Raw genomic sequence first — 18,446 nt, forward strand, 5'->3', positions numbered from 1 at the left:
TGCACAGCAGCACCTCTCTGCTGATCAGGACAAAGAAATTACTTCAATCCCAGTTATCTCACGCACTCTCAATAGAAAACAAAGAACTCCAATTAGAGGGGGAAAATATGGACATATTCTTATGGGGGGAAGAAATGAAAGGAAATCACATGCACTGTTCACATGAGTATACAGTTCACACTGCGTACCTTTGTGACATATAACAAGATAGAACTCATGGCTGAATTTTAACCTCACCGGCCTAGAGGAAATTGGCTTTCTCACTTGTTTGCTGCCGATCCTGATTTTAATTTGTTCTTCTGAGCAGGTGTCAAAGGTGCCTATCTGAAACAAGCAAGGAGGGCAGGGCCTGCGGTGGGGGGGGGGGGGGGGGGGGGAGGGGGGGTCCTTCTCTAAATAAGTACATCAGGGGTCCAGGGACCCCTTTGGGCCCTGACAACAATTTTAACACAGTTCTGAGTGGGAAAGTTGCTGCCATTTTCATGCCAGGCTGAAGTTGGTCAGAATTGATGTGGGCATGAAGTGGTCCTGGGTGGTATTATTTTATTTTCCATCATAGAATCCCTACAGTGCAGGAGGGGGCCATTCGGCTCATTGAGTCGCACCAATTCTCATACTGGCCTCCAGGACCAAAAAGGAAGTGTAAGCTTCTCCTGCCCTCCCCTCCCTCCTTCCATCCCCCCCCCAATTCCCCCCATTTACATGCACCACTACTGTGAGACATTCCCAAACCTCTTTACATGCTAATAGAATAATGGGAGGGGGTGGGGGGGGGGGGGGGGGGGGGGGGTAACAGTGGAGTTGAGTGTCTTGGGTTACAGGAATATATAGACGGGATGATTAAATGGGCAGATCATAGAATCATAGAATTTACAGTGCAGAAGGAGGCCATTCGGTCCACTGAGTCTGCACCGGCTCTTGGAAAGAGCACCCCACTTAAGTCCACACCTCCATCCAATCCCCGTAACCCAGTAACCCCACCTAACCTTTTTTTGGACACTAAGGGCAATTTAGCATGGCCAATCCACCTAACCTGCACATCTTTGGACTGTGGGAGGAAACCGGAGCACCCGGAGGAAACCCACGCAGGTACGGGGAGAAAGTACAAACTCTGCACAGACAATGACCCAAGCCGGAAATCGAACCTGGAACCCTGGAGCTGTGAAGCAACTGTGCTAAGCACTATGCTACCGTGTCCCCCCCGTGGCAGATGGAATCGGTTCTTGGCCTTTTGGCTAAGATGAGCGTGAGATCAGGTGTAATGCCTGGATCTGATATGTCTCTCTTGTGGGGACCATGAATTGGATTCAATTTGAATTGATTTTTGGAGCAGGTAAGGAGCTGGATTCGGGGCTTGCCCCTTACCACACTCTGAACTCTGGCTTTGTAACTCTGATAAAGTAGTAATAATAAAAGAAAAAAAGTATCAGATGGAATGTAACCCTGAAAAATGTGAAGGAGTAATTTAACAAGGAAGTATATGATGAAAGGTCTGACACTAGGATTCTGAAGACACAGGGACCTCGGAGTGTTTGTCCATAGATTGCTGAAGGCAGAAGGGCAAGTTTATAGGGAGGTGAAAAAGGCATATGGGACACTTGCTTTTATCAATTGGAGCATAGATTATAAAAGCAGGGAGGTCATGATGGAGCTGTATAGAACTGTGAGGCAACAGCTGGTACAATTCTAATTGCCACATTATAGGAAGGATGTAATTGCACTGGAGGGTTTGCAGAGAAGATTCACTCGAATGTTGCCTGGGATGCAACATTTAAGTTATAAACAAAGGTTAGATAGGTTTGGGTTGTTTTCTCTGGAGCAGAGAAGACTGAGGGGTGACCCGATTGAGGTGTACAAGATTATATGGGGCATGGAGAAGATGGATATGGAGCCTGGAGGGTGGAAAGATTCCCCTTCGTTGAATGGTCAGTTAGAAAGGGACACAAGTACAAAGGGCGGGATTCTCCGAGCCTCCGCGCCGAAATCGCACTCGATGCAGGAGCGGAGAATGGAGCGTCAGACACGCGATCGGGTCCAAAGCCTTCCCGCGATTCTCCGCGGACTGGAGAATTGCTACCAGTCGCGCGTGACCGAGGTGCCGGTCGGGGGCCATTGAAAGAGGCCCATGCGGAGATTCTCCGCCGGCAACTGGCCGAGTTCCCGCCGGCATGGTTCACTCATGGTTCCACCCAGTGGGCACTCGGAGGAGGCCGCCGTGGTGGGGGCGGGGGAATCCGTCACCGGGGGGGGGGGGCCTCCAGAACGGCCAGGATTGCGATCGGGGGGCCACCAATTGGTGGGGCGTGCGATTTGGGGGGGGGGGGGGGTGTGGGTGGCCTATATTGTGGGGCCCGGCCCGCTGTGTGGGTCCGCCATGTTGCACGTACCCACGGCTGGAAGTGCAGGGCCCCGTATCGGCAGCCGGAGCTGCATGGACTACTCCGGGGCCCTGCAAGCCCCTTCAAAATGGAGGATCACTCTGGACTTTCTAGAAAAAAAGTCCAGAGTGATTTGCACCCGTTTCCTCGCGGCCATGGGGACATAGCCCCATTTGCCACCCAAAGTGAGGGGTGGGAGGTTTAGGGGGGATTTGAGGAATAACGTTTTTACCCAGAGAGTGGTGACAGTCTGGAATGCACTGCCTGAGGGCATGGTCGAGGCGGGATGCCTCACATCCTTTAGAATTTACCTGGCTGAGTACTTGGCACACCAAAATCTAAGTGTTGGCACGTGGGATTAGGTAGGCAGGTCAGTGCCTTTCATGCGTGGTGCAGACTCAATAGGCCGAAGGGCCTCTTCTTCACTATAGCATTCTGTGATTCAGCCTCATCTCTGTAGCAATGTTGACGATCCAACCCGGCCACAGGTAAAATAAGTGCCTTTGTCTTGAGGAAGATCCGACAAACTCTCCAATATATACTTTCCCATTATTTCCCTGGCTGGTTCCGACATCCCAGGAACATTCAGATTAGTTTTGAAGCAAGAGTTTTAAGGTGTTAATAATCAACGTATCCTATCTGAAATTAGGAGCAGATCAGCCAGCTTGTGCAAAAAAGCCAAGCAAATTCTGACTCTTGTATTCATTTACCCAACCTTATTCTGTGAAATGGGTCAGGTTCAAGACTGGATTTTTCCTTCTCCTACATGTACTGATTTCAATCCTCGTGTCACCCCAGTGTTTTCTGTTGTCCGTTTTCAGCAGTCGCACATTTTTCCTTTTCCTTGATTCTCAGAATAGCTTCTTATATATTTTGGGTTGCATTATATAAGGGTTAGGAACACATTTTTTTCTGACATTTGTACTTACATCTTGATTTGACATGTCCCAGTAAGGCCTCTCTCCGAATGACATTACTTCCCACATAACAATTCCATAGCTCCACACGTCGCTGGCTGAAGTGAACTTGCGATATGCAATTGCCTCTGGTGCAGTCCATCGCACGGGGATCTTTCCACCCTGTACAGAGAGTTAATAACAATTCTGTGTTAGCTTCTCTACTTACAGCCATGGTGTTTCTCATGGTAAAGAGGCCTTCTTCATGTTGGTTGCGGGTCAATGGAAAGTGCTCAGATCAGCCGTGATCCTATTGAATGGTAGAGCAGGGTCAGGAGGCCAAGTGGCCTACTCCTGCTATTAATTTGTATGTCCTCACCTCCACATCAGAAGGCCAGTGGTTTAGGTTTTGGACAAAAAGATTTGAGCCCGTAAACCAGGCTGCCCCACAATTGCAGTACTGAGGGCATGCTGCACTGATGTTAAACTGAGGTCTGGGATATTGGCCAACATTAATGGTTCAAACAACATCATTAAAACAGATTATGGGGCAATGTATGTAATGGGGCGGCATGGTGGCACAGTGGTTAGCACTGCTGCCTTACAGCTCCACGACCCGGGTTCAATTCCGGCCTCGGGTGACTGTATGAAGTTTGCTCTTTCTCCCATGTCTCCTCTGGGTGCTCTGGTTTCCTCCCACAGTCCAAAGATGGCAGGTTAGGTTGATTGGCCCTTAGTGATCAATTGCCCCTTTGTGGCCAAAAGGTTAGGTTGGGTTAGCTGGGTCACTGGGTTAGGGGGATAGGGTAGGGGCCTAACCCTAGGAAGGGTACCCTTTCAGAGGGTCGGTGCAGACTCGATGGGCTGAATGGCCTCCTTCTGCACTGTAGTGATTCTATGATTCTTCAATATTTTTGTGGGAGCTTGCTGTGCACACATTAATTGCTGCTTTTCCTATACACTGATTACACTTTGAAAGCACTTCACTGGCCGTGAAGTATTTTGGCACATACTGAGGTCATGAAAGGCACTCTGGAAATGTGCGTTGCTGAATTATCAGACTGCTTGTTGGACATCCACTACTGGATGAGCAGAAATTTCCTCCAATCGTGTTTAGCCGCGTGTTTCCTGGCACTCGAAATGCCGAGTCACACATGGCTATTCCACAAGACTCGCATAGAATAAGGGGCCTGAATGGGGAATGCGCGGTTGAGGCCGCACATAGCCCTGCTTTGCACAATAGGGAGTTCTGCTCGCCGGAACTCCCCATTGTAGCGAGAGATAGGACGCCATTTAAAATGGCATCGCAACGTCTTGCGAGATTGCACTGACTCCCGTGAGGCATTGCAAGCCGGGTTGATCCCGAGAGTGGGGTTGCTTGGCTTTCAATGTCCATGCTGCGCTGCGGGCTACTTTCTGGGCACAGCATGGTTGGATCGCGCCCGTACAGTTCCTCAAATTGAAGATTGTCCAAAGGCAGAAACAATTTGTGTAGGAGTATTTGGCTGTAGGCCTGGGCCCAACTTCCCTCCAAATTGAATCCCCCCCAAATTCAATCCCAGTCAACAAGTGGGATACTTTCATCGCATCAAATAATTTGGCACTCAAACCTTAGATACACGGAAAGAAGAATCTTTTGGCATTTAGAGATCAGCAAGAAGAAAACCTCTCCTTAGCATAAATAGAAGTAAGATCAATGCGTCAATGGCTAACTTGGCAGTGTTAATTGGTTGTAGGTTTGTGGCTTACTTCGGGTCATTCAGGTGTCTAATTTAGGCTGACCGCCTGGTGTTATACTGGGAGCTCCTGCACTGACGAAGATGCCAACCTTTGGATGAGTGACTCATGCCCAATTCCACAATCACATTCAATTCCCGGTCTATAGTCTGCTGGCGGGTTCAGATGGGGAAGGCTTAAAGTGAGAACAGTGATGATAGGTCAACTATCATCTGTAATTAATATTAGTAGATCACCATCATTTGTATGTGTATTATAAGTCATATGTTTTACTGTTATAGTTCTAGCATCCGACCAGCAGGTGGTGTGAGTATGCAGGCATGTGACCCGGACGCACATGTGTTCCGGCAGAAAGTGTTGGTGAGGAGTTGATAGCAGTTGTATAATAGAGTAGCTCTACAGTATCTTAGTATAGGTTAGTGTAAGACCATTATTTTCAACTGTATTAATCTTAGACATTATGGTAATCCTTTAGAGTAGTGTTAATAATAAATGGATTTGTTGTAAAAAAAATCTAATGTTCTTTGTTAGCACTACCACATCAAGATCCAAGATCAGCATAATCAAAGGACTCTACAAGAATCATAATTTGTCATTCATGTTCTTGTTCATCACTTTGTGCCTTTTGCTCGACGTCGCATATGTGAGCAGGAGACAACTGTCAGGGTACAGTCACCATGTGAGCAAAGAGGGTAGGATTCAGCCTCAGACTGTCTGGGGACAGTCACCATTGGTGTGATTCTCCCAAAAGGGAGCAAACTCCCCTAGCAAGTGCATTTAGCCACGTGTTTCCCAGCACTTGCAGAGCCGAGAAAGGCATGGCTATTCAACGCAACCGCGTTGAATAAGAGGCCTGAATGGGGAATGCGCTTCCGAGGCAGCACATGGCCCCGTTTTGTACAGTGGGGAACTCTGCTCGCCAGAACTCCCCATTGTAGCTAAAGATCGGGACGGCATTTATAAATGGTGTCCCGAACTCCGAGGCCCCAGAAACAATCCCTGACCTCCTCTCCGGCCTGAACGCACTATGGGAGTGTCCCCGGTCCCTCCACACAAACCCCTCCCCCCTCCATGCTGGGCAACTCTGGCCTGATTGCACGTGCAAACAAAATGCCAGGTTGGCTCCTTGGCTGTGCCAACCAGGCAGTCAGGCAGTGCCCATGCCAGTTGGCAATGCCACCTGGGCACCTTGGCAGTGCTATGCTGGAATTCAGGTGGCACTGCCACGGTTCACAGGTGGCACCAGCAGTGCCAGCGCACTACTTTGCCCAAAGGACATGTAGCTGGGGGCCTGCGATCCCCTGGGAAACCCCCACGAGGGCCGTTCCGTCTGGTCCCTGTTAGTGGGAACCAATGCTGAACAGCGCTCGCCTGAGGTCTCTGAGGTCAAGGGGTTGAATCCCAAAGCCTCAGGAATCTGCACATGAGAATGAGGCTTACTGCCTCGCTGTAATATGCTGATTTGCTAAAGCATGATCCCACCTTCAAATCGCAACATCTCGTGAGATCGGGTTGAATCTTGCGAGATGTTGCTAGCCGGATAGAGAGCGGAACGGTTTCTCCCGGCTTACAACAGCCAGGCTGTGACGCGGTGAGGTGATTTTCAGGCGCAGCGTGGCCGTTGGATCACGCCCCATGTGTGTAGGATAGGGTCAGGTTCAGGCTCAGACTGTCTGGGTACAGTCACCGTGTGTGCAGAGAGGGTAATATTCAGACTGTCTGGGTACAGTCACCGTGTGAGCAGAGAAGGTACAATTCAGACTGTCTGGGGACAGTCACCGTGTGTGCAGGGGGTACAATTCAGGCTCAGACTGTCTGGGTACAATCACTGTGTGAGCTGAGAGTGTAAGATTCAGGCTGTCTGGGTACAGTCACCGTGTGAGTAGAGAGGGCAAGATTCAGGCTCAGGCTGTCTGGGTACAGTCACCGTGTGAGCAGAGCAGGTACAATTCAGACTGTCTGGGTACAGTCACTGTGTGAGCAGAGAGGGTAAGATTCAGGCTGTCTGGGTACAGTCACCGTGTGAGCAGAGAGGGTAAGATTCAGGTTCAGGCTGTCTGTGTACAGTCACCGTGTGAGTAGAGAGGGCAAGATTCAGGCTCAGGCTGTCTGGGGACAGTCGCCGTGTGAGCAGAAAGGGTAAGATTCAGGTTCAGACTGGGTACAGTCACCGTGTGAGCAGAGAAGGTAAGATTCGGGCTCACGCTGTCTGGGTACAGTCACCGTGTGTGCAGGGGGTATGATTCTGGCTCAGGCTGTCTGGGTACAGTCACCGTGTGAGCAGAGAGGGTAAGATTCAGACTGTCTGGGTACAGTCACCGTGTGAGCAGAGAGGGTAAGATTCAGGTTCAGGCTGTCTGTGTACAGTCACCGTGTGAGTAGAGAGGGCAAGATTCAGGCTCAGGCTGTCTGGGGACAGTCGCCGTGTGAGCAGAAAGGGTAAGATTCAGGTTCAGACTGGGTACAGTCACCGTGTGAGCAGAGAAGGTAAGATTCGGGCTCACGCTGTCTGGGTACAGTCACCGTGTGTGCAGGGGGTATGATTCTGGCTCAGGCTGTCTGGGTACAGTCACCGTGTGAGCAGAGAGGGTAAGATTCAGACTGTCTGGGTACAGTCACCGTGTGAGCAGAGAGGGTATGATTCAGACTGTCTGGGTACAGTCACCGTGTGAGCAGAGAGGGTAAGATTCAGGCTGTCTGGGTACAGTCACCGTGTGAGCAGAGAGGGTATGATTCAGACTGTCTGGGTACAGTCACCGTGTGAGCAGAGAGGGTAAGATTCAGGCTGTCTGGGTACAGTCACCGTGTGAGCAGAGAAGGTACAATTCAGACTGTCTGGGTACAGTCACTGTGTGAGCAGAGAGGGTAAGATTCAGACTGTCTGGGTACAGTCACCGTGTGAGCAGAGAGGGTATGATTCAGACTGTCTGGGTACAGTCACCATGTGAGCAGAGAGGGTATGATTCAGACTGTCTGGGTACAGTCCCCGTGTGAGCAGAGGGTACAATTCAGGCTGTCTGGGTACAGTCACCGTGTGAGCAGAGAGGGTCAGATTCAGGCTGTCTGGGTACAGTCACTGTGTGAGCAGAGAGGGTATGATTCAGGCTGTCTAGGTACAGTCACCGTGTGTGCAGAGAGGGTAAGATTCAGGCTGTCTAGGTACAGTCACCGTGTGAGCAGAGAGGGTATGATTCAGACTGTCTGGGTACAGTCCCCGTGTGAGCAGAGGGTACAATTCAGGCTGTCTGGGTACAGTCACCGTGTGAGCAGAGGGTCAGATTCAGGCTGTCTGGGTACAGTCACTGTGTGAGCAGAGAGGGTAAGATTCAGGCTGTCTGGGTACAGTCACCGTGTGAGCAGAGAAGGTACAATTCAGGCTGTCTGGGTACAGTCACTGTGTGAGCAGAGAGGGTAAGATTCAGTCTGTCTGGGTACAGTCACCGTGTGAGCAGAGAGGGTATGATTCAGACTGTCTGGGTACAGTCACCGTGTGAGCAGAGAGGGTATGATTCAGACTGTCTGGGTACAGTCCCCGTGTGAGCAGAGGGTACAATTCAGGCTGTCTGGGTACAGTCACCGTGTGAGCAGAGAGGGTCAGATTCAGGCTGTCTGGGTACAGTCACCGTGTGAGCAGAGAGGGTAAGATTCAGGCTGTCTGGGTACAGTCACCGTGTGAGCAGACAGGGTAAGATTCAGACTGTCTGGTTACATTCAACATGTGAGCAGAGCGGGTAAGATTCAGGCTGTCTGGGTACAGTCACCGTGTGAGCAGAGAGGGTATGATTCAGACTGTCTGGGTACCGTCACCGTGTGAGCAGAGGGTACAATTCAGGCTGTCTGGGTACAGTCACCGTGTGAGCAGAGAGGGTCAGATTCAGGCTGTCTGGGTACAGTCACCGTGTGTGCAGAGAGGGTAAGATTCAGGCTGTCTGGGTACAGTCACCGTGTGTGCAGAGAGGGTAAGATTCAGGCTGTCTGGGTACAGTCACCGTGTGAGCAGAGAGGGTAAGATTCAGGCTGTCTGTGTACAGTCACCGTGTGAGCAGAGAGGGTCAGATTCAGGCTGTCTGGGTACAGTCACCGTGTGTGCAGAGAGGGTAAGATTCAGGCTGTCTGTGTACAGTCACCGTGTGAGCAGAGAGGGTAAGATTCAGACTGTCTGGTTACATTTTAACATGTGAGCAGAGCGGGTAAGATTCATGCTGTCTGGGTACAGTCACCGTGTGAGCAGAGAGTGTAAGATTCAGGCTGTCTGGGGACAGTCACCGTGTGTGCAGGGGGGTACAATTCAGGCTCAGACTGTCTGGGTTCAGTCACCGTGTGTGCAGAGAGTGTAAGATTCAGGCTGTCTGGGTACAGTCACCGTGTGAGTAGAGAGGGCAAGATTCAGGCTCAGGCTGTCTGTGTACAGTCACCGTGTGAGCAGAGAGGGTCAGACTCAGGCTGTCTGGATACAGTCACCGTGTGAGCAGAGAGGGTAAGATTCAGGCTCAGGCTGTCTGGGAACAGTCACCGTGTGAGTAGAGAGGGTAAGATTCAGACTGTCTGGGGACAGTCACTGTGTGAGTAGAGAGGGTAAGATTCAGACTGTCTGGGTACAGTTACCGTGTGCATAGAGAGGGTAAGATTCAGACTGTCTGGGGACAGTCACTGTGTGAGCAGAGAGGGTAAGACTCAGACTGTCTGGGTACAGTCACCGGGTGCATAGAGAGGGTAAGATTCAGTCTGTCTGGGTACAGTCAATGTGTGAGCAGAGAGGATACGATTCAGGCTCAGGCTGTCTGTGTACAGTCACCGTGTGAGCAGAGAGGGTCAGACTCAGGCTGTCTGGATACAGTCACCGTGTGAGGAGAGAGGGTAAGATTCAGGCTCAGACTGTCTGGGGACAGACACCGTGTGAGCAGAGAGGGTAAGATTCAGACTGTCTGGGTACAATTACCGTGTGAGCAGAGAGGGTACGATTCAGGCTCAGACTGTCTGTACAGTCACCGTGTCAGCAGAGAGGGTCACATTCAGACTTGTGGGTACAGTCACCGTGTGAGCAGAAAGGGTCAGATTCTGGCTGTCTGGGTACAGTCATCGTGTCAGCAGAGAGGGTCAGAATCAGGCTGTCTGGGTACAGTCACCGTGTGAGCAGAGAGAGTAAGATTCAGACTTGTGGGTACAGTCACCGTGTGAGCAGAGAGGGTGAGATTCAGACTGTCTGGGTACAGTCACCATGTGAGCAGAGAGGGTCAGATTCAGGCTGTCTGGGTACAGTCACCGTGTCAGCAGAGAGGGTCAGATTCAGGCTGTCTGGGTACAGTCACCGTGTGAGCAGAGAGGGTAAGATTCAGACTGTCTGGGTACAGTCACTGTGTGTGCACAGAGGGTGAGATTCAGACTGTCTGGGTACAGTCACCGTGTGTGCAGAGAGGGTCAGATTCAGACTGTCTGGGGACAGTCACTGTGTGAGCAGAGAGGGTGAGATTCAGACTGTCTGGGTACAGTCACCGTGTGTGCAGAGAGGGTCAGATTCAGACTGTCTGGGTACAGTCACCGTGTGAGCAGAGAGGGTCAGATTCAGACTGTCTGGTTACAGTCACCGTGTGAGCAGAGAGGGTCAGATTCAGGCTGTCTGGGTACAGTCACCGTGTGAGCAGAGAGAGTAAGATTCAGACTTGTGGGTACAGTCACCGTGTGAGCAGAGAGGGTCAGATTCAGACTGTCTGGGTACAGTCACCGTGTGAGCAGAGAGGGTCAGATTCAGACTGTCTGGGGACAGTCACCGTGTGTGCAGAGAGGGTCAGATTCAGGCTGTCTGGGTACAGTCACCGTGTGAGCAGAGAGAGTAAGATTCAGACTTGTGGGTACAGTCACCGTGTGAGCAGAGAGGGTCAGATTCAGACTGTCTGGGGACAGTCACCGTGTGTGCAGAGAGGGTCAGATTCAGACTGTCTGGGTACAGTCACCGTGTGAGCAGAGAGGGTACGATTCAGGCTCAGATTGGCTGGGTACAGTCACCGTGTGTGCAGAGAGGGTCAGATTCAGACTGTCTGGGTACAGTGACCGTGTGAGCAGAGAGGGTACGATTCAGGCTCAGATTGGCTGGGTACAGTCACCGTGTGTGCAGAGAGGGTCAGATTCAGACTGTCTGGGTACAGTCACCGAGTGAGCAGAGAGGGCAAGATTCAGGCTCAGATTGGCTGGGTACAGTCACTGTGTGTGCAGAGAGGGTCAGATTCTGGCTGTCTGGGTACAGTCAGTGTGTGTGCAGGATAGGGTAAGGTTCAGGCTCAGATTGGCTGGGTACAGTGACTGACAATGACCGCTGGGAAGTCACAATGAAGGGCAGCACTGGAACTCAGAATGAATCATTCGCGTTGTGCCCCTCTAATAACTGCGTTCATGTTGGGTGGAAGCTTGCTGCATAATTGGATGTAAAAAAGGAAAATGATGCAATTGTGATCAAGTGCTGCAGGCTATCAGTGTGAAACTGTTTGCCCTGTGGGAAGGAGTTAGAAAAATGCTTAACATTTGTATAAATTAGTTCCTATTAACCTCTGTACCTTTATTTAAGTGGGGGAAAAACAATTCCTCATCACAGAACTGAGATCCTGAATATTATTGTGTGTTGCTTTGGGAGATGATTCAGAAAATTACCCATAAAGTACATCTGAATGGTGACTGTTTGCTCATTAAGGGAGCTCAGTATATTTTTTGCTAAAAGGTTGCTGAGGCAGTGGAAGCAAGAGAGAAGTCAGATTTAAGCTCCAAGCTTCTTTGTACTTATTCTCCCTCCCTTCCAGCATTGCGGTCTGCAGTGGTTCAAGAAGGCAGCTCATCGTCAACTTCTCAAGAGCAATTAGGAATGGGCAATAAATTCTGGCCCAGCCAGCGATGCCCACATCCCATGAACGAATATTTTTTAAACCTCCGCACACCTGGAGGCGCTGTGCTTTGGTATTTGACCCTTTGTGGCTCAACTATCATTTGTGTTTTTTTTTACAGGGCCTACATCTGGGGCGCGATTCTCCGATGCCACGCCATTTGGGAGAATCGCCTGGGGCGCCATTTTTCACGCGACACTGGTCCGACGCCCTCCCGCGATGCACCCAGGCAGCAAGATCGGCACTATCGAGTTCTGCGCGGCACAGTCCGGTGAATTGCCCGAGGCTCCCAAAATGGCGATTCTCCTCCACCCCCGCTATTCTCAGGCCCGGATGGGCCGAGCGGCAGCCCAAAACGATGGCTTCCCGCCGGCGCCATCCACGCCTGGTCGCAGATGGCGGGAATAGCGCGGGAACGCTGTGGGGGGGTGGCCTGTGGGGGGGGCGAGGGGGGTTCTTTCACCGGGGTAGGACTCAAAAGGGGTCTGGCCCGCGATCGGTGCCCACCGATCGGCGGGCCGGCCTCTCTGAAGGAGGACCTCCTTTCCTCCGCGCCCCGCAAGATCCATCCAACATCTTCTTGCGGGGCGGCCTCGGGGAGGATGGCAATCACGCATGCGTGGGTGACGCCAGTTAGGCGGCGAATGATGCGGCGCCAATGCCCGGCACGCACTGACGACGCTGCTTTAGCGACACGCCCTCTGAGTTTCTCGCGGCCCTGATCCTAGCCCATTGTCGGGCCCTGAATCGGTCGAGACCGGGGCCGTTTCGTGCCGTCGAGGTTACGACGGTGTGGGCACTTAGTCGCGGGAGCGGAGAATCGTGCCCCTGGTCTTAGAAGGCATAGCCCACACGACCTATTAAAAACACATTTGAGAGAACATTTTTTCAAAATTCATTCATAGGATGTGGGCACTGAGCCAGCATTTGTTGTCCATCCCCGAGGGCATTTAAGAGTCAACCACATTGCTGTGGATTTGGAGTCACATGTCGGCCACACCAGGTAAGGACATTAGTGAACCAGATGGGGTTTTACAATGGTCATCATTACACCTTTAATGCCATTTTAAAAAAATTGAATTCAAATTTCACCATCTAGCATGGCAGGATTCAAACCCGGGTCCCCAGAGCGTGACCCTGGGTCTTTGGATTACCAGTCCGGCATCAATGCCATCACGCCACTGCCTCCCCTGAGAAGAACACCTGCAGATAGCCCCTAAATGATGCCTTCCTCCACAAAGAATAAAGTACCCTTCTCCTCTCCCATCACAGAATGGGATGGTATAGAAATATAAAGAATTTTCAAGACATAAACATGCTAGTGTCCCAATCAGTCTTTTGGAACATTCACACAATCAAATTGTCCCAATCACCTTTCCCCAGGCTATTCAATTCAGTCTCTTTCCTTCATAGCTATCTAATCTGAACTTGTACATTTGACAGAGCTTCTGCTCAAACCAATAACCCTAGAACTGAATGCCACAACCTTATGGCTCTCTTTGTGAAGAAGTGTCTCCTTCTCTCGGTCCAAATCTTACTTCTTTGATCTTGTACCTTTGGCCTCATGTTCTTCACCCCTTAACTACTGTAGACAGTCTGCTTCTAGCTACCCTGTCCCTCCTATATAATTTTAAACACTTGAAAACCAACATTTGATAAAAGTTGGTAAGCTTATTGCTGCCAATGGGACTTCCTTGTGTGCAAATTGGCTGCTGCATTCTCTGCAACTAACTTGATAGAGTTTTTCGAGGAGGTCACTAAGATGATTGATGCAGGTAGGGCAGTAGATGTTGTCTATATGGACTTCAGTAAGGCCTTTGACAAGGTCCCTCATGGTAGACTAGTACAAAAGGTGAAGTCACACGGGATCAGGGGTGAACTGGCAAGGTGGATACAGAACTGGCTAGGCCATAGAAGGCAGAGGGTAGCAATGGAGGGATGCTTTTCTAATTGGAGGGCTGTGACCAGTGGTGTTCCACAGGGATCAGTGCTGGGACCTTTGCTCTTTGTAGTATATATAAATGATTTGGAGGAAAATGTAACTGGTCTGATTAGTAAGTTTGCAGACGACACAAAGGTTGGTGGAATTGCGGATAGCGATGAGGACTGTCTGAGGATACAGCAGGATTTAGATTGTCTGGAGACTTGGGCGGAGAGATGGCAGATGGAGTTTAATCCGGACAAATGTGAGGTAATGCATTTTGGAAGGGCTAATGCAGGTAGGGAATATACAGTGAATGGTAGAACCCTCAAGAGTATTGAAAGTCAAAGAGATCTAGGAGTACAGGTCCACAGGTCATTGAAAGGGGCAACACAGGTGGAGAAGGTAGTCAAGAAGGCATACGGCATGCTTGCCTTCATTGGCCGGGGCATTGAGTATAAGAATTGGCAAGTCATGTTGCAGCTGTATAGAACCTTAGTTAGGCCACACTTGGAGTATAGTGTTCAATTCTGGTCGCCACACTACCAGAAGGATGTGGAGGCTTTAGAGAGGGTGCAGAAAAGATTTACCAGAATGTTGCCTGGTATGGAGGGCATAAGCTATGAGGAGCGATTGAATAAACTCGGTTTGTTCTCACTGGAACGAAGGAGGTTGAGGGGAGACCTGATAGAGGTATACAAAATTATGAGGGGCATAGACAGAGTGGATAGTCAGAGGCTTTTCCCCAGGGTAGAGGGGCAATTACTAGGGGGCATAGGTTTAAGGTGAGAGGGGCAAGGTTTAGAGTAGATGTACGAGGCAAGTTTTTTACGCAGAGGGTAGTGGGTGCCTGGAACTCACTACCGGAGGAGGTAGTGGAAGCAGGGACGATAGGGACATTTAAGGGGCATCTTGACAAATATATGAATAGGATGGGAATAGAAGGATACGGACCCAGGAAGTGTAGAAGATTGTAGTTTAGTCGGGCAGCATGGTCTGCACGGGCTTGGAGGGCCGAAGGGCCTGTTCCTGTGCTGTACATTTCTTTGTTCTTTGTTTTGTTGTTTGCATGACAACACATTTGCTGTAAAGGGATTTTGAAAACCTGGTGCTCAGGAAAGGCGCTATGGAAATGCAACGCCTTGATTTTAAAATGCTCATTCATTTGAAATCTTTGCGTCCACGGCCTGGCCACCCAATATTTTAGCAAACTCCTCCAGCCCTACAATCTTCTGTGATCTTTATACTGCTCCAATTCCAGCTGTTTATGCATCTATAATTTTATTCACTCCACCATTGGTGGTTGTGCCTTCAGCTGCTTTGAACCTAAGCTCTGGAATTTTCCCCTAAACCTCGCTGCCTTGCTACATCACTTTCCTTCTTTAAAACGTTGTCTGAGACCTACTTTCTCTGGCCAAGTTTTGCTCAGCTGCCCCATTATCTCCTCGTGTGGCTCATGGTCATATTTTGTTTGATAACGTTCCGAAGTGTTTTGCGGTGTTTTACCATGTGATCATGCTCTCTCTCCTCTGAATTAACTCCCTAAATCTCTACGTCAAACTTCCCCACCCATATTCACAGCCACCCCTTTGGCCGTGCCATCTCACATGATCTTGTTGTCCCATTGTAGATGAGGCTACTTCTAATCACTCCCTTGTGTCGTTCCCCAACTGGCCTTGTTCCATCACCCCCAAAACCTAATTTCTTCTTTTAATATTTCCAATGCCCCTGTCCTCTCCAAAGATCTTGAACATGTGACTGTCTCACAAATTCATGCCCAAAGAATCCATAGAATCCCAACTGTGCAGAAGGAGGCCATTCGGCCTATCAAATATGCACCGACCTTCCGAAAGAGCAGTCTAACTAGGCCCACTACTCCACCCTAACCCTGTAACCTCACTTGACCTCTATGGACTGTGGGCAGCAAGGTGGCACAGTAGTTAGTGCTATTGCCTCACAGCGTCAGGGACCCGGGTTCAATTCCAACCTTGGGTGGCCCGTGGAGCGTCGTGACTGCGTGGGTTTCCTCCGTGTGCTCCGGTTTCCTCCCACAGTCCACAGATGTGCAGATTAGATGGATTGGCCGTTAGAAATTGCCCCTTAAGGGTCCAGAAGGTTAGAATGGGGACATGGACCTAGGTAGATTGCAGATTCAATGGGCTGAATGGCCTCCTTTCTGTACTGTAGGGATTCTATGATTCTGGAGCATCCCATGCAAACTCCACACTGACAGTCAGCTGAGGCCGGAATTGAATCCGGGTCCCTGGCGCTGTGAGGCAGCAGTGCTAACCACTGCGCCACCGTGCCGTCCTTGACTCCATCCCGCTTGCTGGCAACAGTCTGAGACTGAATCAGGCTGTCTGCAACCGATGCCACATTTGACCCAGAGGTGAGTGCTCGACCACATAATTGCACCATCACGACGGCCAGCTAATTCCAACTCCGTAACATGCTTCAACTCCACCCCTGCCGCAGCACATCTGGTGCTGAAACAGTCAGCTCTCCCCCTCAAAGGGAAAGCAGCCTATGGTCATCTGGGACTGTGATGACTTTACCTTTCCTTTTTTTTACAACAATAACTACACTTCAAAAAATACTTTGTTGGCTTCAGGACGTGATTTTGATAAGCATTCTAAAATTTCAAATCTTTTTTTTTTAATAGATACAGATGTTTTTACTAGTATATTAAAGGTGCTGTGCAAATTATAGATATCCATCAATCACTTTGCTCTGTGTTGTGCAAAAGGGACTGCCCAACATGTGACATAATGAACAGGCAGGGGTTCTGCACTCATACAGTGTGCACATCCCCTTGTGCTGAGAGCGATGTCAAGCTTCACTGACTGGGTCAGAGGCAGCTCACCCAGTGAGAGACCAACAGCTGATTCACGGGCAGCACTGTTAACAGGCAGCAGATTTCTGAAGGTGTGGCCTGAGGGGGCCAAGGGAGCGAAAAAAACAAAATGTCACCACTGGCAGTTCAGACTGCGAACAAGATGGAAAATCAATGCTGCCTCACATTTAGCAATGTGTAGGACTGGAGAATTTTCTAGTCCCTGCTTGCAGGAAGTGAGAATTGAAATTCCAACCAAGGATTCCAGGCTACGGAGATAAGACCCATAGAGATAGAAGCTGATCGTGATAATAGTTTGGCCGCACCAATTTTGCAAACTGCCCAATTTTATTTAACATCGACTTCGCTGCTCTATAAAAGGAGAACTTTTGGAATTGTTTACAACAGAGAGCTGTAGAAGCTGGTTCATTAAGTATATTCAAGGCTGAGATAGGCAGACTTTTGATCAGCAAGGGAATCAAGGGTTATGGGGATAAGGCAGGAACGTGGAATTGAGGATTATCACATCAGATCAGTCTTGATCACATTGAATGGCAGAGCAGACTCGATGGGCCGAATGGCCTATTTCTGCTCCTACACCTTTTGGTCATATGAGAGGGACTACATTTTCCCATTAGGAACCACTGTCTGAGACACTGAGTTGCCCCACTGCATCTCTTAAACACGAATAATTATAACTTGTGACAGCAGTTTTCTGGCTGGTTGTACACCTTCAACAGTCTGGTCTGAGAGTTGTACTGTCACTTGGGATGTTGCAGCAAATTCCCATTGGCACAGACATTGGGCTGGATTCTCCGGAGGAAGTGTCTGGTTTTATGACGAAAATGTTTGTGCAGCCCCCGCATCGATGCTCCGACAGGTGAGGGGCTAGCAGCCATGCCACGTAAAAGGCACGGCCTACCCACTATAAACGCCGGGAATACTTCCAGATCCGAGTCCGCGCATGCACATGGCGATGACCTGCAGCGGTCTCGCTGTACAACATGACGCCGGCCGTGCGCGGAGCCGACCTGCCAGATAGTGCCCCCCTGGACAACCCCTATCCACCCCTGGGCCACACCCACAGTCCCCCCAGCCCTCGCCGAAGCCCCCCGGCCAGCAGGATGACTCCCTCCCCCCCCAACTGTGGCGGTGCTGGACGCAGTCCGCAGCCACCATGCCGGGTTCACGAAAACTGAGAGCACATGTATCCCGTGCCGTCAGGGACTCGGCCCATCAGGGGTGGAGCATCGGGGGAGGGCCTTCAGGTAACGTCATGAGGCCGGCCCAATGGCGTGCAGCATACTCCACGATGACACCGTTTTGGAGTGGGCGGAGCATCCAAAAACAGGCGCCGCCCCGATTTGGCCATAAACAGGGATTCTCCACCCGATCGCCGATTATGATATCGGCATCGGGCAACAGAGAATCCCGCCCATTATTTATTGACTTTGACATAGCTACAAGGCATCAGGCACATGGGAGCACCTCAAAGCCACTCACCATCCGGATTTGGAAATATATCTCCATTCCTTCAGTCACTGGATCAAAATCCTGGAACTCCCTCCCTAACAGCACTGTGGGTGTACCTACCTGCACCACATAGACTGCAGCGGTTCAAGAAGGCAGCTCACCGGCACCTTCCCAAGGGCAATTAGGGATGGGATTAGGAATGAATTTCACCACAGTATATCGGTGGTGGGAGAAGTGAATGTTTAAGCTGGTGGATGGGGTGCCAGTCAAACGCCCATGGATGGTATTGAGCTTCTTTAGTGTTGTTGGAGCTGCACTCATCCAGGCAAGTGGAGAGTA

General features: G+C 50.3%; 1 protein-coding gene across 3 annotated transcripts in view; it reads right to left on the reverse strand.

The window, feature by feature from the left end:
• The window catches only part of LOC140390075 (ephrin type-B receptor 1), a 741,967-nt gene that overhangs the window by 32,170 nt on the left and 691,351 nt on the right, over window positions 1-18,446 (reverse strand). For all 3 annotated transcript variants that reach the window (XM_072474951.1, XM_072474953.1, XM_072474952.1), the window contains exon 13: window positions 3,308-3,457. In XM_072474951.1, the coding sequence (XP_072331052.1) occupies window positions 3,308-3,457 (150 nt within the window). The remainder of the gene's footprint in view (window positions 1-3,307; window positions 3,458-18,446) is intronic.

The sequence above is a fragment of the Scyliorhinus torazame genome, chromosome 14, assembly GCF_047496885.1.
Source record: "Scyliorhinus torazame isolate Kashiwa2021f chromosome 14, sScyTor2.1, whole genome shotgun sequence".
Classification (NCBI taxonomy): Eukaryota; Metazoa; Chordata; class Chondrichthyes; order Carcharhiniformes; family Scyliorhinidae; genus Scyliorhinus; species Scyliorhinus torazame.